The sequence below is a fragment of the Zingiber officinale genome, chromosome 2B, assembly GCF_018446385.1.
Source record: "Zingiber officinale cultivar Zhangliang chromosome 2B, Zo_v1.1, whole genome shotgun sequence".
NCBI classification, from domain to species: domain Eukaryota; kingdom Viridiplantae; phylum Streptophyta; class Magnoliopsida; order Zingiberales; family Zingiberaceae; genus Zingiber; species Zingiber officinale.
The window spans coordinates 150,824,592-150,849,303 of NC_055989.1; the positions used below are offsets into that span (position 1 = coordinate 150,824,592).

At 35.7% G+C, this 24,712-nt stretch overlaps 4 protein-coding genes across 5 annotated transcripts; 3 read left to right on the plus strand and 1 right to left on the minus strand.

The window, feature by feature from the left end:
• The first annotated feature begins 6,756 nt into the window (after window positions 1–6,756).
• On the plus strand, window positions 6,757–10,844 carry LOC122047846 (APETALA2-like protein 1). 2 transcript variants are annotated; one of them, XM_042609354.1, is made up of 10 exons: window positions 6,758–6,918; window positions 7,599–8,405; window positions 8,477–8,502; window positions 8,618–8,648; window positions 8,741–8,828; window positions 8,933–9,078; window positions 9,335–9,379; window positions 9,461–9,564; window positions 9,711–9,817; window positions 10,403–10,844. In XM_042609354.1, exons 2-10 carry the CDS (start codon window positions 7,834–7,836, stop codon window positions 10,637–10,639), a joined length of 1,356 nt encoding a protein of 451 aa, XP_042465288.1. In that variant the 5' UTR covers window positions 6,758–6,918; window positions 7,599–7,833; the 3' UTR covers window positions 10,640–10,844. The 2 variants fall into 2 exon arrangements, with proteins under 2 accessions (XP_042465287.1, XP_042465288.1); XM_042609353.1 differs by having other exon boundaries at window positions 6,757–8,405.
• Window positions 10,845–11,650: 806 nt separating this feature from the next.
• On the plus strand, window positions 11,651–16,953 carry LOC122048867. Its single transcript, XM_042610383.1, has 5 exons — window positions 11,651–11,768; window positions 14,976–15,513; window positions 15,889–16,019; window positions 16,425–16,618; window positions 16,729–16,953. Exons 1-5 carry the CDS (start codon window positions 11,651–11,653, stop codon window positions 16,951–16,953), a joined length of 1,206 nt encoding a protein of 401 aa, XP_042466317.1.
• Window positions 16,954–17,107: 154 nt separating this feature from the next.
• Window positions 17,108–18,910, plus strand: LOC122049669 (UDP-glucosyltransferase 29-like). Its single transcript, XM_042611029.1, has one exon. It carries the CDS (start codon window positions 17,328–17,330, stop codon window positions 18,753–18,755), a length of 1,428 nt encoding a protein of 475 aa, XP_042466963.1. The 5' UTR covers window positions 17,108–17,327; the 3' UTR covers window positions 18,756–18,910.
• Window positions 18,911–20,043: 1,133 nt separating this feature from the next.
• Window positions 20,044–24,096, minus strand: LOC122047847. Its single transcript, XM_042609355.1, has 11 exons — window positions 23,812–24,096; window positions 23,588–23,672; window positions 22,620–22,816; window positions 22,055–22,137; window positions 21,350–21,395; window positions 21,206–21,262; window positions 21,059–21,113; window positions 20,877–20,977; window positions 20,721–20,784; window positions 20,491–20,624; window positions 20,044–20,317 (listed from the first exon to the last, which is right to left on the minus strand). The coding sequence occupies exons 1-11, from the start codon at window positions 23,887–23,889 to the stop codon at window positions 20,144–20,146; spliced, it is 1,074 nt and encodes a 357-aa protein (XP_042465289.1). The 5' UTR covers window positions 23,890–24,096; the 3' UTR covers window positions 20,044–20,143.
• Window positions 24,097–24,712: the final 616 nt, after the last annotated feature.

Here is a 24,712-nt window from a genome sequence, read left to right on the forward strand (position 1 = left end):
TTCCTTGACTGTTGATTGTCACGTCCTCTTGACTATTGACTGTCACGTCCCCTTGACTTTTGACTTTCTGACCTTATCGAGCCTCTCCTTTACATACCGTATCAATATTAATATAAATAATTTAATCTCGGGTAAATGTAAGATATTGATGTCTCATATTCGTTCTATAGATCAAGTTAAGTGTAATAACTTTCTTAGTAGTTAATGCTCAGTGTGTTTGCTATCACACGAACTATTTTCCCTGAAGTATGAATTGAATATTCTTACATGGTCTTTGTGACTAGATGACCTTTATGGATTGACTTCGATGAGTGAGAGAAGTTGGATGTGTATAATTTACCCCACACGTTAAAGGAAGAGTGGGTGTTACTTGCCCACTCCTTCCACAATAATGTGCAATTAACAACACGCTTTACCTCCTCATCTTGGTATATATATTTGCCCAAGTAAATCAAGAAAGGAGATGATATGAGAGAGGAAAAACAAGGCGAGATTTGGTTTGTGAAAGAGTGAAAGGCTCTTCGATCTTATAAGTGCCCTTTTAATAATAAGCATGAAGAAATTTGTCGTCATCAATCCACTATAAGTGTTTACAGTTTACAAATTTCATATTTCGTATTTCATGTTTTAGAATCTAATACATATTTTCATTTTATGATATGAAAATATAAATATTATTAAGTGTTGTTGTGTGAAAATTATAATTAAATTACTAATTAATTTAAATTTGTACCGATAATAATGGATATGAAATGTCGAGTGTCAACGAGATATATGGGTGCAATGGTAGAATGTTCATGTAATATTTCAAATATCCGTGGCTCGATTCTTAATTATGATATACTGTAGGATATTTTCTTTATAAATTTGAGATATTAGATTGTCTGTTGTGAGTACTTTGACTCACTTTTTTAAAAAATTTTATATATTTTTTAAACAAATGCTAACAAAACAATGTATTCAGAAAAAATAAATTTAAAAATCTAAATATCAATTTTAAAATATTATGAATTTTAAAAAAATAATAAATTTAATTTATCTATTCCGTTAATAGAGCCTATGTGTTTTTACCCGATCCTTTAAAATCCAGACCGGCCTTCCTTATAAGCACTTTCAAATTTACTCTATATTTTTTTCATTTATTTATTAATTTCTCATGAAGGGAAGGGGACAAAATGGCAGGTCCACAACTTTGTTAATGTTTTTAATAAAAACAATCGCATAATTTTTTTTTAAAAAAAATAAATTTATGAAATATGGGTAGCGGCTAATTGGGTGCGAGGTGGTCCCCCGGCATCTCGTCGGCATAAAACGACGTCCGTTGAGTTCTGGAAAGGCACCGGGAAGAGCCGGTGGAGAACAGAGCGACCAAAACTGGAATTTAAAAGGAGAAAGTGGGATTCGGATACGAGGAGGCCAAAAAGGTTGCCGTAATGGGAAAGGAAAGCAAAGCATAACGGATAACATTGATTTTTCATTTTTTATTTTTATTTTCATTTCCATTTTTTAAATATGCATAATTTTTAAATTATATTAAATAAAAATTAAAAGATAAACAATTTAAAATACTTTAATTATTTTTGTTATTGTTAAATAATATCAACCGAGCACCTCGGCCTATTTTCATATACCATCAATAAATAATTTTGATCAAAATATTTGAGCAATTTTAACCTATGTTAACTTAATTTTTGTTAAAGTATCTTTTAGTAAATTTGAACATAGTTTTGGTTAAAACTACTAAATAGGTGCCTGAACAAGAGTATTTTAAAATTTTAAAAAAAAATAGTATGAGCACTTTTCGATATATTTTTTTTAAACATCCTTTTGATGATAATAAAAATAAAAGTTACTCTTTTAATTTTTACCTAAAATTAAAATGATATTCTTTATTTTCATTGAAAAGGATGCCTCATATTAAAAATAATATATATATATACATAGTTGGGGCCACTTTTTGCTTTGGTGGAAGATAAGAAAAAATGTGTTGATAAAAGATTCTCGAACATGGAAATGTTTCCCCACTTCTAATTTGTATTTATTATTATTATTATTATTATTATTATTATTATTTAATAATTTAATATCTATTTTCCATTACTTTTTATCATCATGCTACAATAGCAAAATTATATTATAGTATATTGTCTTTATCAATGTTGATTAAGTAATGTGTGCTATTTAAAGATATATATATAACAAAAATCAAGGCATTTTATATCTACGATAATTTATCAAAGGGTGTATGTAAAGATCTGAATTTACCAAAAGACGTACGTTACTTTAACATTTACCAAAACACGCACCTTTTTAAATACATTTCCTATTTTACCCTCATGATAATTTAACTTTTTCTACCGCTTTTCTCCACTATTTTTTTCTCTCTCTTCTCTCTCTTCGCTTTTTTATCAACCTGCAGAAAAAATATATGAATAATATTAGTCCCCGAATCTTTTAATAACATTTTAATACATTTGAAGAAGCAATAAAAAATAATGGACACCATATTTAAAATCCTTGCAACATCAGAAATCCATAGGAACTGAAATGGGTCCAATCCGATTGGACCCATTTCAGTTCCTATGGATTTCTGATGTTGCAAGGATTTCAAATATGGTGTCCATTATTTTTTTTGACTTTTTATAGATGTTAATATATAAAATCAAAGAATCGGTAAAAAAGGCCACTTTGGACCTGATATGGACTCATATCAGGCCCACGTTGGGCCTGATATGATTCCATATCAGGCCCAACATGGGCCTGATATGGAATGACCTAACTCTGCTCAATCCACACTAGGACCCCTGGCACAGTCAACCTTGCAAAGTTCTGCACATATAAATGGATTCAACATCTCAACAATGCTCATGGCAATAGTTAGGAGAGTCCATAATTGGGTTTGTAGTACAATTCTATACATGTGGGAAGAACCTTTCAAAGATAATTCTGTAGTAGTAGGCTTCTTTTGTGGTTGGTATGTTGTGTGGATATATGTTCTTTGCATTTTACATCATTTTCTTAGACACCAGAAGTAATTTTCCAACAATTAGCTCATTCCATATCAGGCCCAAAGTGGGCCTGATATGAGCCCATACCAGGCCCAAAGTGACATTTTTTTACCGATTCTTTGATTTTATAAATTAACATCTATAAAAAGTCAAAAAAAAAAATCCATAGGAACTGAAATGGGTCAATCGGAGCTCTCTAGGTCCATCAGTGGGTTTTGGTCAAAACCCATCGATGGACCTACAGAGCTCCGATTGGACCCATTTCAGTTCCTATGGATTTCTGATGTTGCAAGGATTTCAAATATGGTGTCCATTATTTTTTTTGACTTTTTATAGATGTTAATATATAAAATCAAAGAATCGGTAAAAAATACCACTTTGGGCCTGATATGGACTCATATCAGGCCCACGTTGGGCCTGATATGGAATGACCTAACTCTGCTCAATCCACACTAGGACCCCTGGCACAGTCAACCTTGCAAAGTTCGGCACATATAAATGGATTTAACATCTCAACAATGCTCATGGTAATAGTTAGGAGAGTCCATAATTGGGTTTGTAGTACAATTCTATACATGTGGGAAGAACCTTTCAAAGATAATTCTGTAGTAGTAGGCTTCTTTTGTGGTTGGTATGTTGTGTGGATATATGTTCTTTGCATTTTACATCATTTTCTTAGACACCGGAAGTAATTTTCCAACAATTAGCTCATTTCATATCAGGCCCACGTTGGGCCTGATATGGAATCTTATCAGGTCCAACGTGGGCATGATATGAGTCCATATCAGGCCCAAAGTGGGCCGATATGAGTCCATACCAGGCCCAAAGTGACATTTTTTTACCGATTCTTTGATTTTTATAAATTAACATCTATAAAAAGTCAAAAAAATAATAGACACCATATTTGAAATCCTTGCAACATCAGAAATCCATAGCAACTGAAATGGGTCCAATCGGAGCTCTCTAGGTCCATCAGTGGGTTTTGGTCAAAACCCATCGATGGACCTAAAGAGCTACGATTGGACCTATTTCAGTTCTATGGATTTCTTATGTTACAAGGATTTCAAATATGGTGTCCATTATTTTTTTTTTGACTTTTTATAGATGTTAATATATAAAATCAAATGGGCCTGATATGGAATGACCTAACTCTGCTCAATCCACACTAGGACCCCAGGCACAGTCAACCTTGCAAAGTTCTGCACATAAAAATGGATTCAACATCTCGACAATGCTCATGGCAATAGTTAGGAGAGTCCATAATTGGGTTTGTAGTACAATTCTATACCTGTGGGAAGAACCTTTCAAAGATAATTCTGTAGTAGTAGGCTTCTTTTGTGGTTGGTATGTTGTGTGGATATAGTAGCTCATTCCAACGTGGGCCTGATATGGAATGAGCTAATTGTTGGAAAATTACTTCTGGTGTCTAAGAAAATGATGTAAAATGCAAAGAACATATATCCATACAACATACCAACCACAAAAGAAGCCTACTACTACAAAATTATCTTTGAAAGGTTCTTCCCACATGTATAGAATTGTACTACAAACCCAATTATGGACTCTCCTAACTATTGCCATGAGCATTGTTGAGATGTTAAATCCATTTATATGTGCAGAACTTTGCAAGGTTGACTGTGCCAGGGGTCCTAGTGTGGATTGAGCAGAGTTAGGTCATTCCATATCAGGCCCATGTTGGGCCTGATATGGAATCATATCAGGCCCAAAGTGGGCTTGATATGAGTACATACCAAGCCCAAAGTGGCCTTTTTTTTACCGATTCTTTGATTTTATATATTAACATCTATAAAAAGTCAAAAAAAAATAATGGACATCATATTTGAAATCCTTGCAACATCAGAAATCCATAGGAACTGAAATGGGTCCAATAGGAGCTCTCTAGGTCCATCAGTGGATTTTGGTCCTGATATGGACTCATATCATGCCCACGTTGGGCCTGATATGGAATGAGCTAATTGTTGGAAAATTACTTCTGGTGTCTAAGAAAATGATGTAAAATGCAAAGAACATATATCCACACAACATACCAACCACAAAAGAAGTCTACTACTACAGAATTATCTTTGAAAGGTTCTTCCCACATGTATAGAATTGTACTACAAACCCAATTATGGACTCTCCTAACTATTGCCATGAGCATTGTTGAGATGTTGAATCCATATATATGTGCAGAACTTTGCAAGGTTGACTGTGCCAGGGGTCCTAGTGTGGATTGAGCAGAGTTAGGTCATTCCATATCAGGCCTATGTTGGGCCTGATATGGAATCATATCAGGCCCAAAGTGACCTTTTTTACCGATTCTTTGATTTTATATATTAACATCTATAAAAAGTCAAAAAAAAATAATGGACACCATATTTGAAATCCTTGCAACATCAGAAATCCATAGGAACTGAAATAGGTCCAATCGGAGCTCTCTAGGTCCATCAGTGGGTTTTCAGTTCCTATGGATTTCTGATGTTGCAAGGATTTCAAATATGATGTCCATTATTTTTTATTGTTTCTTCAAATGTATTAAAATGTTATTAAAAGATTCGGGGACTAATGTTATTCATATTTTTTTTTCTGCAGGTTGATAAAAAAGCGAAGAGAGAGAAAAAAATAGTGGAGAAAAGCGGTAGAAAAAGTTAAATTATCATGAGGGTAAAATAGGAAATGTATTTAAAAGGGTGCGTGTTTTGGTAAATGTTAAAGTAACGTACGTCTTTTGATAAATTTAGATCTTTACATGCGCCCTTTGATAAATTACCGTTATATCTAACATATTATTTATTTCAATATGAAAGATTGACTATTTTATTTTAATCAAAATTATTATATATAAAATATTATTATATCAAAATACTTTATACTAACTTATCAAAATTACTTAAATTTCATTAAAATCATTTTAAATTGATAAAGTCACTTCAAAACAATTATTGTATTTGGTAACAACTATTATAATGATATAACAATATTGTATTTAATTATTACACTGTTACAATGACACTAAAAGGAAGCAACGTTTTAACAACTGCAATAATGTTGAAAAGTAAGAATATTTTAGGATAAAACATTTGATTAGACGTTTTTTTATATTTTTTTAAAAAATGTTCTTTTGATTATTTGTATAATTTAGGACGATCTTTTAATTTTTACATATTTTATAACTGTGTTTATCTAAATTTTTTATAATTTGATTAAAACTATTATGTAAAGTACTTTCAGTATTTTTGGAAAAAAATCTATTATACACAATTTTATTCTATTTTATAAGAGCCTATTTTATTTAAACTTATGATCTCTAAATTATACAATAATTACTGTTGTATTAATAATATCAAGCATCCTGATGAAAAAATTGTCCTTTTAAATTTTCTATTAAAATTTAACTCTAAATTAATTTTCAAAAAATATATAGGCTTTCAGTATCATTTATTTTCTTAAAAATCTATTGAATTTTCTCTCTCTATTTTTGTAACAAACTAATTAACTTCATAAAAGTCACCCCTACCCCTCATTAGGCAAATTAATCCCTAATTAAGTCCGACTAATCCCAAATTTAAAAAAAAAAAAATCAGCTTCTAATGGCGTAATCCCATCTCCTTCCGTCTGATCGAATCGTACGGTCAAGATGAGTCCATAGTATAATGGTCAACTTAAAGTTAAAGAGGACCGGGTTACCGGCTTTTCCCGGTCGACCTTTTTCGTCTCGTTGTAGATTTATAGGAAGCGATTAAAGGCTTCGGTAGTTGTGCTTCAGCTCACTTTCCTCCGCCGGCTTCTCCTTCTCCTCCTTCTCGCCGCCGCCATCCGCCGCCGCTCGTTGTCGCCGCCGCCTGCTCCTCTTCCTCGCCTCCGCAGTCGATGTTTTTACGAGCTATCGAGGGGTTTTTGGTCTTCCAGGGTATCGTATTCTTCAATCTATGTGTTCTTTTTTTTCCCCCCAATTTCCATCTCCTTGTTCCTCGTTTCTAGTCTTCTTCGTCTCTGATTTCCTCTGGAACTCCCGATCGTATTTCATCTCGATCCTTGTGTGGAGGAAGTTGCAATTTTGGGGGCGGAACAGAATGGGTGAGAGATCCGTATAGAGTTTGGAGTTGAACGGCAAGGTGCGATAGGGTACCCAAATTTACCATTTTGGCGAAGCCCTTGAAACGAGGATAGATTCTTTGGTGAATAACTTCTCACATATCCTAAACTCTTCTCTCCGTCTCTGATGCTTCTTCACTCCTTTAATCCTATCCTTTCTCTCTTCATCCTCTTATTCTTATTTTCTCTCGTTCCTTGTTGGTCACGGGGAGCGATCGAAGGCGGTTAGCTGATGGCCATGACTTCTCACGCCGCTATCGTAGTCGGTCATAGAGCAATAATTGATATGACATGATATAAATGCTCTGATTAGGAAAGTAAATTGTGCCAATGTGTATGTAAAGATGAGGTTTTGGTCAAACGTAAATTGAAGTACAGATTTGAGCTGAATACTTCAGTACTTCTAAATTTTTTTATTATTTTTTTTTTCTAGCCATGATTTGGACTGAAATTTTGTGACTGGCTGCGTATTCTGTTCTTTCTTGTGGTAAGCAGGTGAAATTATAGCTAGCTACAGATTGGTGGAGCATGGCAGATTTGACCTTTTATGTGTCACCATAGATGTTGCGTAAGAACAATTCAGTCTTATCTTGTCTCTACCTTTTTCCTTCTCTGGCTATTGTTTCTGATACTGAAGAATCAGAATCACAACCCTGTGAGAGTGCTTTGCAACCAAGAATAGATCTAATTCGACTGAGGAAGGCTGCTTTCCCCCTATTTTCTAAGAGTGATGATGTTGGACCTTAACTTGGCATCCTCTAGTGAATCAACAGCCCTTGGAGAGAAGACCAACTCCAAGGATTCTAGAGAAGTAGAGAGGGATGATTCTGGGACAACTAATTCATCTGTCCTTAATGCTGAAGCCTTATCTGAAGTGGTTGATGAGGATTCCTGCTCGACTCGATTTGCAGCTGCATTCAGGTTTGGTGTTTTGAAGAGTCCTCTGACACTTGAAGGTGAAAATGAAGTGGAAGAGGAGCTTGAAGAGGATGCAATTGGTGCCCATCAACAACCTGAAATGATCACTAAACAGCTCCTTCCTTCAGAGCCTTTGGTGGTTCCAGATGTTTCCCAAGTGGCAGTAGCAACTTCATCCTTTTCATCGTCTAATCTCCATTCTATGAATCTTTCCTTTTTGCAAGCCGATTCATCTGCAGATTTGAGAATTCAACATCAGCAACAGCTGTTCCATCAGCCACAACAGCAGCCTAAGAAGAGTCGAAGGGGACCACGATCTCGGAGTTCTCAGTACCGTGGAGTTACATTCTACCGTAGGACTGGAAGATGGGAGTCTCATATCTGGTTTGTCCTTTGGAATCTTAATTCTTCTCCCTTGATCTCCATGAATTAACTTCAGTTGCTTCTTTGGACAGGGATTGTGGGAAACAAGTGTACTTGGGTAAGCAGTTATGTTAATTTCCTAAATGATCACACATAAGCTTATTCACACTTATACTGGTAAATAAATATTCTGATTGTTCCTTATTTTGCGTGTGATGGTCTCACTCTAATAGGAGGCTTTGACACTGCTCATGCCGCCGCAAGGTGAGATTTTTTTTGGTTGATTCTATTATGCTTTTCTGTTACTCGTATTACCTGTTTCGGACAGAATAATGAGTGGTGGTATCTGTCTCCAGAGCATACGATCGAGCTGCAATTAAGTTTCGGGGAGTTGATGCTGATATCAATTTTAATATCATTGACTACAAGGAAGATCTTGATCAGGTAACTAGGTGCAAAATAATTGTATGTTTTTTCTTCATCATATTTGCCAAAGCTTAGTTTCTTTTGTTTTCCCCCCTCCTTTGTGGTTATTTTCCACATATTAGGTGAAAAATATGTCAAAGGAGGAATTTGTGCACATACTTCGTCGGCAAAGCACTGGATTCTCAAGGGGAAGCTCAAAATATCGAGGAGTGACCCTTCACAAGTGTGGTCGCTGGGAAGCCCGCATGGGACAGTTTCTCGGCAAGAAGTACGAAACTTGTTCAGAGGGATTTCTCCCTTAGTTGTCTTGAAAAATCATTATCATTGTCGTTGCTTTGTAGTTCTCAAGTCGACTCTTGATGCTTACAAATAGTAGTTTTCTAGTCTGCCAAAAGGACCATAGTCTATATGTTTACTGATAGTTGAATTTTGTTTTTTGGTAGTTTAAATATTGTTAGGCAATACATAGATATTGCATAGAAGATCCACTCTTTCCTAATGAAAATTCTTCACACTATGTGCAGGTACGTATATCTTGGGCTATTTGACAGCGAAGTAGAAGCAGCAAGGTCTTCCTTTTTATTATAATTTAACTATGATTCTGTTCCAATATCAATTTTCCTCTTCTCTGAGTTTTTTCTCCACATTAGGGCTTATGACAAGGCAGCCATAAGGTATAATGGAAGGGAGGCAGTTACCAACTTTGAGCCAAGTACCTATGAAAGCGAAATTATTTCAGAGGCCGATACTGAGGGTATTCACACAATGCTATCTTTGGTCTAACATCATTTTGACTTGGATGTTATCGTCACTTGGAGTTCTCTATTGGCTTAATTATACTATTCCTTGATACAAACTTTCCAATTTAAATGGTCTTACATTATCCTAAACTGCTTGCAGGACATGACATCGATCTGAGTTTGAGGATTTCTCAGCCATTGGTCCACGTCCCCAAGGGAAACCAAAATTTACCGGGCAACCAGATCGAAGGTTTTGGCACAAACAAGGCAAGGATAATCTTTTGCATATTGACTATTGAGACATCTCATCTTTGGTGTTCACTAAATTCATTCTGCCATCATATTCTTTGTAGGATTTATCAAACTCCTTTTGATGTTTATCGCTTGTTCCACATATTTCTACTAACATATTCCTTTTGGGGATAAGCTACTTGTTGCTACTCAAACATTCATGCTAATATTTTAGCCTCCTATGCTTCTTGCTTTTTCACTTTTCTCACTTTCTATGCTCTTATATAGTCCTGATGCAGTGTGGGAACACCGAGAAACAAACTTGATAAGCACCAATTCATGAAGAAGGATATTACATGAGATTCTAACCCCTTTTATCAAGTCATAGTATACTATGATCTAGTCGTCTAAGAATACCTAAGAGAATAAAAGCCTTCACTGTTATGTATGCTATTATACTTATAGACCAAAGTCAACCTATTCCTGGGCCAAAACTTGTTAGTTTCTCAGCTTGTACTTACCTAAGGTGTGAGGAGACTAACTCAAATTATCGGATTGCTTATCTATTTGTCGAACATCATCATGTCTTATTAGCTTTCTGATTTCTGCCCACAAATGCAGGAGAGAGCGAATGAAAAGATGCCTGCTGTTGGTTTTCAAACTTTCCCAGTGTGGAGTTGGCCAACAAATGTACCTTCTCCAATTCCAGTCTTTTCGTCGGCAGCATCATCAGGATTCCCTACTACCAGAGCGACAGCTGCGCTTCCTCTGCTGCAACTGCAAGTTCCAACAACACACCATCCTCATTTCCCTTCTCAACCTGCACCAAACTACCACTTCAGGAACTCAACTCATTAGAGTCCCAAACAAGGAGCAGATTGTGAGACCGTGCATTAACATTTTGCTGAATATATTTCTCGGTCGGTGCGCTGTTGCATCTGTTTATATTAGATTTCTCGGGTATCAAAGTGTGATATGTCAAACCCTTGCTACATTTCCAGTTATCCAAAGTTGTAACATCTTATAATTGGAGCTAGAAGAGAAATCTCTATCTATTTTCTTATGCTTGTTCTTGTTTAAAATCTTTTCCTTCAACTATCACAAGTAACGCAGGCAATCGAAAGGTGCTATTTCAACTACTCGAACATGGAACGCAGTTAAGCTGGGCGTATCGGCTGTGTTCAAATTTAAAAGGTAAGTTCAAATTTTGTTTCAATTTTAGTATTCCTTAAATTACATATCTCATGTTGATGGCACCTTATGATATTTCTCTAGTTGGCAACACTATATATCTTTGCAAAATTCTTGATTGCTAGATAAAGGATGTCTCCCCAACTTTTTGTTTTGATTCCGTAACAAAGTTTCGTATCTTTTGATGCTTTTTTCTTTCCATTGATGCGAGGATTCTCTCTAAAGTGCATGAATTTTTCAGCTTTTTGTCGTCTTTATCGTTATTGTTATTGTGATTGTGATGAGTTATGTGCTAATGAAATCCTTTATTTGATGGGTCAGTTGGGGGTGATACATCGCGACTAAGAGGCCAATGAATCAAGGGGAGATGGCAAGTAGAGGAGAATAGAAGGAGAAACACATTGAACAATGAATGAAGAAAATATTTGTGTAAGTTTGCTCTTCGTTTCTTTTCGTTGCCATTATGATAATACTCTATGCGCTTTCGTTAACTTTGGTGTCTCTCATGTCATTCATCGGTTCGAGTAGAGGGAGTTACCTTTCGCATAAGGTGTTTCTAGTCGGAAGATAGAAGCTCTTAGCCACCTTGCTTTGCATGACCATGAAGGTAAAAGGAAGGTATTTCTAATTGGATGATACCTCTAAAGATCCTTGTTTTGATCTGTTCTCTCATCGGCAATGGCCTCCCCTGCTTCTTCTTCCTTGCGATTTGGAGCTGCTGCCGATGTGGTTCCATGTCGAGGATTTAGAAGGTTGCGGGAGGAGATTGTTGACGGAGAAAAGAGTTCCATTTCTTGTGAGACAAGAGTTCCAAGAGTGGATGATAGTGAAGCAAAGAAAATTTGATATAGAAGTGTTGTATGTATAATATTTTTGATAAATCAAATTTTAAAAATAATTTATTTTAATATATTATAATAGTTATTTTATAACTGCTATAATAGGATTGGAATGAAAGTATTTTAAGTTTGAAAAATAGGATTGGAATGATTGTTATGATACACAATTTCTAATATTTTCACTCCACAATCTTTCGGTTCGTTATGGTTTATCATTTACAAATTTGATATTTATTTCATTTAATCCCTTCTCCGATAGCTCTGTTTAGGTAATGATTAAGCTCACAAAACCTTGATCCTAAACCATGCTTAAGCTTTGGCTAATTCATAATAATAAAGTGCAATGATGCTCAATGAAATCATGCGAGTAAAAGATATATTTCAGAAAAAAGAGAAATGGTTATAAAAGAATAAATGAAAATTACTTAAATGATCGAAACACCGGAGGTTAATTGAGAAAATTATATAAAAAACATGGGGCAAAAAAAAAGGACCTCTCAAATTTTATAAATCAACATAATGACGTTCATTTAAAAAAAAACTGTAAAAAGGACACACGATCAGTGATTTTTTTTTATCTAAAAATATCTTTTATTTCAACTATTGCTCAGTGACGTTTATGATGAGTTTAGGATTTAATTTGATTAAGCGTGCAATAGAGGATTTCTTTTTCACATTATAAGTAACTATTCGGTAGCTATTCCAATATCGCTTGGATATGCTAAATTAATCAAAATTATTTTTAAATAATTATAAAAACTACTGCAACACTACAACAATATTATAATAGATGTAACATGTTATAACAAGTATATAATAATTTCTAAATATTATAATAGCTACATAATAACTTCTATAAATGATAACAGTAATCATAATAGCAACAAAAGCAATGGACAACTCTCATAGTGTTACATAGTTAATACTTACATATAGTATTGTCGTAATAGATTATTGGATCGATTAGCAGCGTGTATAAAATACATCACAGATCATCTGACTATTAGGGATATATATGAATTAAATGTTCGTAAACAAATATGATATTCGGTTTGGTAAAAGTTTATTTATGTTCGTTCAATATATACAAGATCAATTAAATAAACAAACTTGAGTAGTTCATTAAACTAAACAAACAAGCGTAAACACATATGTGTTCAACTTATTAATGTTTGTGAATAATATTTATGAACAATGTTCACGAACCATGTTTATTAATAAAACTCTTATCAATATGATAAATAAAATAAAATAAAATAAATAAATTTAAATTATCAAACTCAATAATCAATCAAACAATAAAAATTTCAAATAATCAATAAGTTTAAATTGAAAGTTTGATAATATTTAAATGAACCAAATTCAACCCAAGCTTGAATTGAGAGCTCGATAATATCTAAACGAACCAAGCTCAAGTTAAGTTTCAAATAAACTCAAGCTCATAAAAAATAAAATAAATCAAATCAAACTTTAACAATCATTTCAAAGGTTAATTCTCGGTTCGACACAATTTATCTTATCAAACAAAATTAAACACCTCGAAACTATTTATTTATAACCCTACTAACTACTCATCTTTATATAAAGTGTTACTATACTAGACAACATCTCATGAGTTACTTTCTTTTGATATAGTATGAAACAATCCTAAATGAACCCCAGAGATGGATCTTCCTTAGGGCTATACAGGGCTATAGCCTAGCCTTGGTGCCCAGCCCATAAATTATTTTTATAAGGATATACATATTAAAGAGTCAGCGATCAAGGGATTTTTTACCTTTCTGCCTTTTTGGCTTCGTGCGTGCGAGTCGGCGATCGACGAATAGGCGAATCTCAAGGTATCACCGCATCAACGACGTCAGAACTCAAAAGGAAGCGTCGACGTCCACAGTCCACCATCATCGATAGAAGAAAGGTTAGTATTTTCTCTATTTTTGTTTTTATCTTAATCAATTTTTAAATCGATTGTTGCCCTAGTTTTCTTCTTGATTATTTTTGGATTTCTTCTATTAGATTATATGTCAAGTTGTGATTTTCTACCATATGAGTTGCTTCTCAGTTCTCAGGATTTAAGAATGGCTGTTGTGCTTTACTGCTTTTGGAATTTTGATTTCCCATCTTCTCTATTGACTATAATGATTTATCCTTTCCGTAAAATACGACGTTGGTAATATTTGTTTATTTTTGTTTTGCTCTAATTTTACAGAGAGGAGAGCATATTGGATACTGTTCGACTGGCATCAGTAAGTTTCGTTAAACTTTCTTAGTTTTATCACTACTATTAAGCGTCATTTTGAGCAATCAAAACATGAGATATTGGATCTTCATTTCTTTGGTCTCATCTTTATGCTGGTCCAGATAATGAATGAATTTTCAATTACTTTTCACTACTTAAAAATCAAATAGTGATTGCTTATGATAATTGGCTACCTTAGTGGTTCGAGAAAAAGATGTGTGTTGGGAATATTGTGAGAAGATGGACGAAAATAAGGGCGAAATAGAAAACCAAAAACTAATTAACAACAACTGTCATTGTGACCGCTACTACCGTCTTGATTTTTTGTGGTTAATCATTTGATTTTGATTTTATCTATTTTATTCCGAGTCTGTAGCATATCTATTGCTACTTATAGTTGTTTACTTATTCGATTGCTATTTCATATTTATTTAGGGATATAACTTGAATTATTTTAAAATGGAACATCAACCTGCTGCAAAGAAAGGAAAGACGATAGCTTCGTATTTTAAGAAAAGAGATCATCAAACTAGTAAAAGCACTTCAATTCCCACCGTCCCTAAAATGCAACATCAATCTAGTGAAAGTCTTCCAATTCTTAGTATTCAAATTCCTTCAATTTCCTCTTCTAGCAATGATCATCAGTTATCCTCTAGTTGTATTGAACGAGATCCAGGAAAAAGAAAATAGATATGTGAATATCATATTAATGAACGAGATGAAATAAGACGTTCATATCTAAATATGGGGTCTTATCAATCAGATATGTTGGAGTATTCGGCTACAAAATTTGGAAGTCAAAATCGTCGATTTAAAAAAAAATGGTTCCAGAAATTTCATTGGTTGGAGTATTCGCCTTCAACAAATAAGGCATATTGCTTTTATTGTTTTCTTTTCTTGAATGATGTTAATTCGTCTAATATCTCAGCATTGGTAAATGAAGGATTTGACAATTGGAAAAGGGTAAATCAAGAAAAAACATGTACATTTCTTACCCATATTGGTTCTGCAGCTTCTTCGCCTCATACTATGTGCGAGAGAAAGGCTGAAAATTTGATGAGACCCTCGCAACATATTGATAATGTCATGGATGTCCAATCTAAAGAGGAAAAAGAAAAAAATCGCTTGCGTTTGCGGACCTCAATTGTCATTATTCGTTGGCTAGCACTTCAAGGGTATGCCTTTAGAGGTAATGATGAATCTCTATCTTCATCTAATCGTGGGAATTTTCTTGAATTAGTAAATGCTTTTGCAAAAATGAGTACAAAAATTGATGAAGTTGTACTTGAGAATGCTCCAAAAAATGCTCAATATATCGCTCCAGAAATTCAGAAAGAGATTTTACATATTATGGCTAATAGAGTACGAAAGATGATTCGTGAAGAAGTTAGTGATAAATGTTTCTATATTCTTGTTGATGAAGCACGAGATATATCTAAACGAGAGCAAATGGTCATTATCTTGAGGTTTGTGAATAATTATGGGGTTTTGACAGAAAGATTTTTTACCATCAAAAGTATTAGCGATACTACCTCATTGAACCTAAAAAAAAGAAATATCAAATGTTCTTGTTCATCATGACCTACAAGTTAAGAAAATCAGAGGCCAAGGATATGATGGTGCTAGCAATATGCGTGACGCACGGAATGAACTTCAGGCATTATTTCTCAAAGATTGTCCCTATGCATACTATGTCCATTGCTTTGCCCATCAATTACAACTCACATTAGTTTCTGCAGCCAAGGATGTCAGTGTTATTTGGGAATTCTTTTCTCATTTGGATAATATAGTAAATATTGTTACTTCTTCTACTAAACGCATTGCTGAGTTACATACTGGAGAATTGGAATCGAGCATATGCTGACAATTGGAGAATGTGATTCTGGAAGTGGGGCTAATCAGATTGGTAATTTGCAGCGAACGGGAGCTACTCGTTGGAGTTCTCACTATGACTCAGTAAAAAGCTTGATAGGTATGTATGCTGCAACTTACAAAGTTTTTGAAGTTCTTAGTGACCATTCTCCAAATGGAAGAGCTAAGGCTGAAGTTCGGGGGATTTATAGAAACATGGCAAGCTTTGAATTTGTGTTCATTTTGCATTTAATGCATAAAATTATGAGAACAACATATACTCTTTGTCAAATTTTTCAAAGAAAATCTCAAGATATTTTGTCTACTGTTACATTTGTCTCTACTACCAAAACTATCCTCCAAGAACTTAGAGAATGCGGATGGGAAGAATTTCTTCATGAAGTGAAAGTTTTTTGTACGAGAAATGAAATTGATGTGTCTGACCTTAATTGTCTATATAAGATTGGTCATTCATGTCAGCAAACTACAGTTGAACATCATTACCACTTTAATGTTTTTAATGCAGCAATAGATTTCATCTTGATGGAGTTAAATACTCGATTTAATGAGTCATCAGTGGAACTTCTTTCTCTTAGTACTGCTTTAGATCCTAAAAATTCGTTTGAATCAATTAACACTGATGATATTTGCAAGCTTGCAATGAAGTTTTATCCTGAAGATTTCACAAATCAAGACATCATTGCTTTGAAGTATGAATTGGTACATTATAAACTTGATGTGATACAAAATTTGAAGGCTTCTACACTTGTTGAGTTATGTCAGCAATTGACTAAGAGTGGGCGGTCAAAGGTTTATGTTATGTTGACTAGATTGATTCATCTAGTTTGGCGTTACTTGTTTCTACTGCCACTACTGAGCGAGCTTTTTCAGCAATGAAGAATGTGAAGATAACACTTCGCAATAAAATGGAGGATGAATTTCTTGAAGATTGTTTGACACTTTATATTGAACGAGATTTAACTAAGGATATAGATATAGATTCTATTATAGACGAATTTTATGTTTCAAAATTTCGTAGAACACAACTTTGTTGAATAAAATAATGTAATGACTTTTTTTTTATTATACATCTATTTTTTATATAATATATAATTTATTACATTAATTTCAAGTCCACTTCCACTCAGAATTTCTGGATCCATCCCGAACCCTGATAATTACCACATTTTACTATAATAACGCGGGATATAAAGAACTAATAAATAACTATCTTATATCTTATATAACAAATGAACCGTCCTTTTATTTATTTTTTAAAAATGTCTATTTTTTTCTTTTAATTTGGGGTCTTTTGTTTTTGCTCAAAACATTAGATATAAAGTAAATGAGAAGGAACAGCAGGCAACTGCTGAAGCGTTGCCAAGCGGCGCACACGTGGTGGCTGCCCAACAAACTTCCTGTCCTTTAAATGCCGCTTCGCCCGCCCGGCCGACTCAAAACTAACTCAATGGGTTTCGCCGGCGCCGCCGACGACCACCACTACCGCCTCCGGGTGGTAATGCTGCCTTGGCTCGCCCACGGCCACGCCTCCCCCTTCCTCGAGCTCGCCAAACGCCTCTCCCACCACTCCGTCCTCGTCCACCTCGTCTCCTCCCCCACCGTGCTCGCCTCGCTCCGGCCCCATCTCCATTCCGACTCCCACCCCTCCGTCCACCTTGTCGATCTCCCACTCCCCTCCGCCCACCTCCCTCCTCCCCTCCACTCCACCAAGAACCTCCCCTCCCACCTCATGCCCTCCCTCAAGCACGCCTTCGATCTAAGCGCCCCTGACTTCGGCCGCCTCCTCGCCTGCCTCCGCCCCGACGTTCTCCTCTACGACTTCATTCAACCCTGGGCTCCCCTCGTCGCCTCCGCCCTCGCCATCCCCGCCATCCAATTTCTAACCACCGCCGCCTCCACCGCTGTCTTCTTCGCGCACTATGCTCGCCACCCCGATGAGGATCTCCCCTTTCCGTCACTCTGCCTCGGCGCCAAGGAAAACCTCGAGCACGTCGCCGGGATGAACCAGATCGCCAACGGCGTCGCCGACCTAGACCGCTTCTTCCAGTGCATGGATCGATCCACCTGCTTCATCGCCGTAAGAACCTTCCGGGAGATCGAGGCCAAGTACATCAACCACTTCGAGCAGGAGATTGGGAAGGAGATCGTCCCGGTTGGCCCGCTCGTACCCGACGACGACGACGACGACGACGACACCGACGGCGACGAAAGTACCCTTTCGGTGATGAGGTGGCTGGACGAGAAAGAGGCGGATTCGGTGGTGCTCGCCACGTTCGGGAGCGAATACTTCATGGGGGAGGAAGAGATGAGAGAGGTCGCCCGGGGATTGGAGCTCAGCGGGCTGGCCTTCGTGTGGGTGATTAGGTTTCCGGCGAAAGATGCAGAGGAGGTGAAGTCGAAGGCGGCGGTGAGAAGGGAAGGGAGGGGATTGGTGGTCGAGGGATGGGCGGCGCAGAGGAGGATTCTGGCGCACCGGAGCGTAGGTGGATTCCTGACGCACTGCGGCTGGAGCTCGGTGCTGGAGGCGATGAAGTGCGGGGTGCCGGTGGTGGCGCTGCCGAGGCAGCTGGACCAGCCGGCGAACGCGAAGCTGGTGGAGGAGATCGGGGCGGGGCGAGAGGTGCGGAAAGCGAAAGGGGCGCTGGGGATGTTCTACGGCGAGGAGGTGGCGAGAGGGATCAAGGAGGTGGTGGTCGGAGCGGAGGGGGAGGAGGTGAGACGGAGGGCGAGGGAAGTCGCGGCGATGATGGCGAAGAAAGGCGACGAGGAGATCGGGGCGTTGGTGGAGAAGATGGCGGCGCTTTGCGAGGAAACAGCGAAGAAAGTACTTGGATAACGTTGCGGCGTAACGTTCCGGTATATATCACGACGGTCGGAGTATACCGTCACATCATCGGCTCTGTGATAGATAACGACAATAACTAAATAAAATATTCCGGATTGCATTTAGATGTAAAATACTTGTAATACTAAAGAGTGTAATCGTCTGAATCGAACTTTTTAATATTTGAATTTAGTTTATTTATAATTAAATAGAAATTTTATTTAACGAATATATTAATTTAATTTATTTATAATTAAATCAAAATTTTATTTAACCAATATATTGATGATTCATAAATTTATTCCAATTTTTATCGAAAAATATAAATTATAAATTTAAATATTTATTAAAAATTAAATTATATATTTAAAAAAATTATAATATTTTTATTAAAATTTATAATTTTATTTTAATAAATAAATTTAATATATTTATTTATATTTTGTATAAGTAAAATATAAAATTTATAAATTTAATATTAAAATTATTTTTTTTATTTAAAAATTGATTCATAAATTTAAATATGTTGAATATGGTAAAACTTAAGTTATATTGAGTATTGTGAAACTTAAGTTTAATTCATTTATCTTAACAAGTTTTATTAAATAAATTCAAATAAAATTTTACCCCTAAATACTGAACTTGAAAAGGACAAACTTATAAGCGGAAAGAATCAGAAGTTTTTTTCTATTAAATAGTAAAAAATATGTTTTTTATATACATTTTTTTATTTAAAAAAGGTTCTAATCCATCAACTTTCTTTTAAAATATGCCAATATCAATATTCGATTTTTTGACAGATTAATTTTAAATTTAAACTCGGTATCAATTGGTCAGAATTGTAATAGATGGTTTTCAAAGGAAAATCAAATCATGCCTTTCAAGGTTTTTAAAATCCCTCGCTTATATTTTTGATGTGAGGAATATTGACATAAAAAAAAACTCATAAAGTTCTTAGAGATGCCCTTAACTTTTTTTGCCATATCGGTTCAGAATTTAAACTTAAACTAACTGTCAAAAAAATCAAAACCAACTAAATAATACATTTGAGAATAGTTGTATCATTAAAGATTTAAACTTGAAACTAACTGTCAAAAAATCAAAACAGATTAAACAATACATTTGAGAATACTTGTACCATTTTACCAGGGCTCATGAGTCGTACACTCTTTTAATAATAATAAAAAACACTCCTAGTCCGATAGAGGTGACCCTTTGATTTTTGACCCTTTTAAAAAGTATCGTCTATAAGATGTTTCCTTTCAATTGTCCACTTAACATTAGAGAAGAATTGATATTGTGGAAGCTATCATTCCAGAACCTAAAGAAACACATATCGACTCACAGGCTCAGCAACCAATAAAACACATACCGGCATTTGTGAGCATTTGCTATACCTCTCAAGTTCTTTTGGGTCTTCTCAAGTTCTCCCGACCGGAAGCTAGTAGTCCTATGAAGTAGTATACAACCGTCTTCACGCATGTCATAATAAAATTCCAACAGGAGGAAGGCCAGTACCAAGGATAGAGCAATCGAAAGAAGAGGCTTATAACATGCCGAGGATATTGACCCACCTGAATCAATCGATGCGATAAGTAAAAGCACAAGTGAATTATGCAAATATAATACTCAAATGGAACCAATTTTCATAAAGCATTATGTTCAGCTAGTGCTGTCGATATGCCCAACTTTAGCTTGTCTATGTGATCTCTGCAAATTCATAGCAGCTCAGCTCAGTTATACTTACAGGAAAGAGCAGATCCAATGTATCCCAGGCGGCATGTCGTACAACTCTCGTCGGATATGTTGGCCCTCCAGGAGAAGTGAAGCTGTAGAGGCATGCCTTTAGTCTTGTACTTGTAGTCATTCTCAACTCTAGACCTATAAAGTGCTCCGGGATGTTAAAGACTCAATTTAAGTAGCGGAGAGTTATTTTCTGTATAGGATCGTCGTATGACTGGATAACAGAAGTCGAACCTCGAAGAGCACTCATACGGGACAGATAATGTACAAGCACAGGCTCCACTTTTAACTTTTGAAGCTGAAAAATAATTAACACCATCATATATCTCTTGTGATACTTAGTATTTTTTTATTTGTAAGCAAATAAAGGCTGGTGAAAGAATGATGAACCTGATCAGTAAGTTCGATCACAAATATATCTACGGGACCTCCAACCAAGAAAGCATTAGGAAAGGTGGGAAAGCTCTTCAGAAAATTTTCAAGCGAGTCATCTGATAGTAGCAAAGTTAAGAACATCAAATGGGTGACTGTATAGCAGGGACAGTGGTGTCAAACTTTGAGCAAAAACGTACCAGCGTCGTAGAAGAATAAGAACCTGGAGAGGAGAAGGTAGAGATCTCGACGGGCCTAAAAAGGTAAATAAATTCCAAATAAATATCAGACATTAAATCTAAGAACTTAGATACTTCAGGATCAAGAGACATGGTAGAAAGCAAAACCTGAATAGATATCTTGAGGCTCCTTTCTGGTACAAGAGCAACCTCCTCGAGAAGATACTGAAAAGAAAATAACATAGCATATTGTTGAATTTTAATCTTAAAGAATGACTTGTAATTTGAAAGGGACAAGAGGGTTTGTCCTACAGTGAACAGAGATAAAAATCTCTTTCTATTTGTTTGGATGTCAATCCTGACAAAGCGAGAACAAAGAAAACTGTCAGAAAAATAATAAAGGCCAATAATGAGACGAAAGTTAGATTTATCTTTATATCCTAAATGCATAAATCAACCTGAGCCATTTTTAGTTAAACACCAACAATACACCAACCATCCAAAACCATGGAGATCTATCCAGGACAGGTCTAGGAAATGCAGCTGGACTCAGGTGTAACAAACAATAAGGATATGAAACCCTATTGTATTTATAATATCAGGAAGCTGATCGGATAGAATATTGGTTCTTAAATTATTGGCTATTTAATTTCCTTCATGGTTATCCAAATAAATTGATAAGTAGGCAACTTTCCATTAACTTTGCAAGAACCATACACGGAAGCAAAAATATTTATGAATAGATTAACACATTGGTGTCCACAAGTTATTGACTAATAATCATGGAAACCACAATAAGATATTTGATATTCATCGTCTACAAATATTTAAGGTTACTGCAACATATGCTAAGATCTTGTGGATATCTTTAACTATAGTTCACATTCAACAAGAAAGCACTCATGGTCCTTGATTGAGGAAAAAGTTTTAACCCCAAAGAAATTGGCAGAATACTGCACAAGTAAATTATTCTTCTTCTACTTCTCCCTCATCTTTTTTTTTCAAAAAGGAACATACCAGAAAACGTTTCCGGCACCTTGAACAAGGGCAGATCCATAGCGTAGTAGTGTTTCAGTGTTTTCAACAGAAACTTCAAATAACTGAAATCAAAACAAGCAATCAGGAAAACTTGAGATATAAGCTATAAATAAAGAGGACGTTGGCAATCACAATATTTAGTGTACCATAAGTCTGAATGTTTGCTGCAATCTCTCTTCTTTATTTAAGTAGAACAGAAAAATGCCTTCCTCCACCTAATTCCTAATTGTCTATTGAATTGTACGTGTTTAATGGTGTAGTGATGGGGATATGTTTTACGCTTTGGAAGAACTTGCATTAGTTCTTAAAGAATTTCGAGGATACCTATTTTTCTTAAGACTTAGCAGTGCTTTTGACTTTGTGAGATGCGTATCTCCAATAAAAGAGTTTAGAAGTGTTTCCTAATCTATACAAGGGATCTAGTGATGATTCATCGAAGTATGCTACCATAACATTCAACTGAGGGGGCAAATGAGTAATAAGGAAGAATTGCATGAGAGATTCCACGATTCAACATATACTTGTTGAAGAATAAAAGACATACCCACTTATGAAACAGGAGGGCAAATATATGTGACACAAAAGATTGGCTCCATAATTGGACAATTAAAGAAAGTATGCACTTTGCTCTTTCAGGTTCTTCAACATAATAATCAGCGAGTACATCATAGAAGCAAAGGCTGGCATCAATTCCATCTTGTGCAGCAACAATTTGATCTTCATCCTTGTCAAAAATTATGTCTGCAGGAGCATCATAAAAAATTAATCTCTCAAGTTCCTTTCTTCACAAAACCATATTACCACAATGTTTGTTAGCAAGGCAAACCAAACAGGCTACCAATTCCTTGTGTATAGTAGCACACATGTGTATAAAAAGATACAGATAATATGCAAAAGATAACAATGTATGCTATATAATTAGTGGAATCAACATGGAAAGTTATATGTCAATGAGTGAAGAAGTTATATGTTCATGATTCACTTTGTTTCTCAGTTTATATGTCAATGACTCAAGAGGTATAAGTTATAAAGGGTTAATATGCTCTTTGCTAATGAATTGTAAAGCTGCATGAAGTTTAAACTTTGTTTAGCTACAGATACATGTTTCTTTCTCATTTTGAAATTTTGTAAGTGCACACCAAAGCCTTGACACAAGGTCCTTAGACCTCATATTTCCTATTACAACCATATCAGATTTGAAGACCCATAAAATCCTTTCATTTACTTTTTCATAAAATTTGACAAAATTTTCTTAAATATTGTATTTCCTACAATAGACGTATAGCATTTATGAAGACCCAAAAATCATATTGTGGAATCCTTATGGACTTGAAAAGACATGATTTTATTCCTATTAATACTTGAGATTACATCAAAACCTCAATAAGAACCAATATCATTCACATTACCAAATTATTAAACTCTTTAGTGTTCAAATTTCACATTCAAATCTTTCCGCAAATTAAATAATCACAAAGCTTAACGTAAAATGATCAGGGAAGAGAACATTACCAAGAGTTCGATCCTCGATCTCCAAAGCCACATCAGCAAACAACTGTTGAAGCAAATAAGGTCTCTGTCCTGGCGAGCTCAAAGCCTGGAATACAACAGGAGCACCAGCGGATAACGAGCATCAATACCGCATCCTTACAGATTTCCAGCGATCAGAACGCAGTCAAAGAATCGTCACATAATCCGACCCGTAAAGGACCCAAAACAACAGAACTAACCCTCACCTTCCGGAGCTTCCTCTCGATCTCCAGCGTGAGCGCGTCGAGGTAAGTCGATCTCCGATCCGACGAGGCAGGCTGCATCTTCCCGACCACCCAAAACGCAGAAGCATTTGAAGGTAACCGCGATCGGACCGGAACCCACCGGAATTCGTCAAATTAAGCGCTCCAGGGAGGCGATTCCTCGGATCCGCACCAAAAATTTGAGGTCGGCGAAGGAATCGATTGCCGGCCACCGTCGAAACCCCCAATAAACAACTCTCCCCGCTTGCTTTCTCTCTCCCAGCGTGTTTATATCACGGGCAGCCGGATGATGACGTGTCTGCTTTATCCCAGCGGAGTGAAAAAGCGGGCCCAGCAGCGATTCCAAAAAAAAAGCAAAATTATCGGAATGAAAATACTTATTAACCCAAAAATAGCCTCGAAAAGGTACCCGCGCCTTCATCACTCTTTGTGTTTCATTTCTGTTTCAGATAACCCGTATTTGGGTAATATCTGTGGGCGATGAAAAGCAGGGGATTAAAAGGAGATGGCGTTCATTGTACGTTTGGAATAGTAACATTGACACGTAGGAATCAAGTGGGGTCCAAGTCCAAGCGTCGACAGAGGACGGCACCGACCGAGTCCTGAAACACGTGTAGGTTAAAGTTAGAAGTGCGTTTTAGATTAAATAAATCATAAAACGGTATCTCTCCTTACTTTTTTAATTTTATTATAGTAGGTACTACTTGAAGGTTAATAAATAACTACTATAACATATAAGTTATAATAATATTATTATTATAACTATTTAATAACTTCTATATGCATATATTATAATAACTACTAGATAGATTTTAATAAATTATGAAATAATTTTGATAAATTTTAAATAATTTTGGCTAATTTAATATAGAGTATTTTGATA

What these genes read in the sequence shown, in the direction of transcription:
- LOC122049669 (XM_042611029.1), top strand. Translation starts at nt 17,328, where the DNA reads ATGCCGCTTCGCCCGCCCGGCCGACTCAAAACTAACTCAATGGGTTTC.
- LOC122047847 (XM_042609355.1), bottom strand. Translation starts at nt 23,889, where the DNA reads ATGCAGCCTGCCTCGTCGGATCGGAGATCGACTTACCTCGACGCGCTC. An exon ending in GATCGAGGATCGAACTCTTG is followed by an intron (nt 22,817 to 23,587) that starts GTAATGTTCTCT and finishes ATGCTCCTGCAG; the next exon opens with ACATAATTTTTGACAAGGAT. An exon ending in CTTATTCTTCTACGACGCTG is followed by an intron (nt 20,978 to 21,058) that starts GTACGTTTTTGC and finishes TGCTACTATCAG; the next exon opens with ATGACTCGCTTGAAAATTTT.
- LOC122047846 (XM_042609353.1), top strand. Translation starts at nt 7,834, where the DNA reads ATGATGTTGGACCTTAACTTGGCATCCTCTAGTGAATCAACAGCCCTT. An exon ending in AGCGAAGTAGAAGCAGCAAG is followed by an intron (nt 9,380 to 9,460) that starts GTCTTCCTTTTT and finishes TCTCCACATTAG; the next exon opens with GGCTTATGACAAGGCAGCCA. An exon ending in AAGGTTTTGGCACAAACAAG is followed by an intron (nt 9,818 to 10,402) that starts GCAAGGATAATC and finishes CCACAAATGCAG; the next exon opens with GAGAGAGCGAATGAAAAGAT.
- LOC122048867 (XM_042610383.1), top strand. Translation starts at nt 11,651, where the DNA reads ATGGCCTCCCCTGCTTCTTCTTCCTTGCGATTTGGAGCTGCTGCCGAT. An exon ending in CTCAGTAAAAAGCTTGATAG is followed by an intron (nt 16,020 to 16,424) that starts GTATGTATGCTG and finishes TTTTTAATGCAG; the next exon opens with CAATAGATTTCATCTTGATG. An exon ending in TTGCTTTGAAGTATGAATTG is followed by an intron (nt 16,619 to 16,728) that starts GTACATTATAAA and finishes TATGTTGACTAG; the next exon opens with ATTGATTCATCTAGTTTGGC.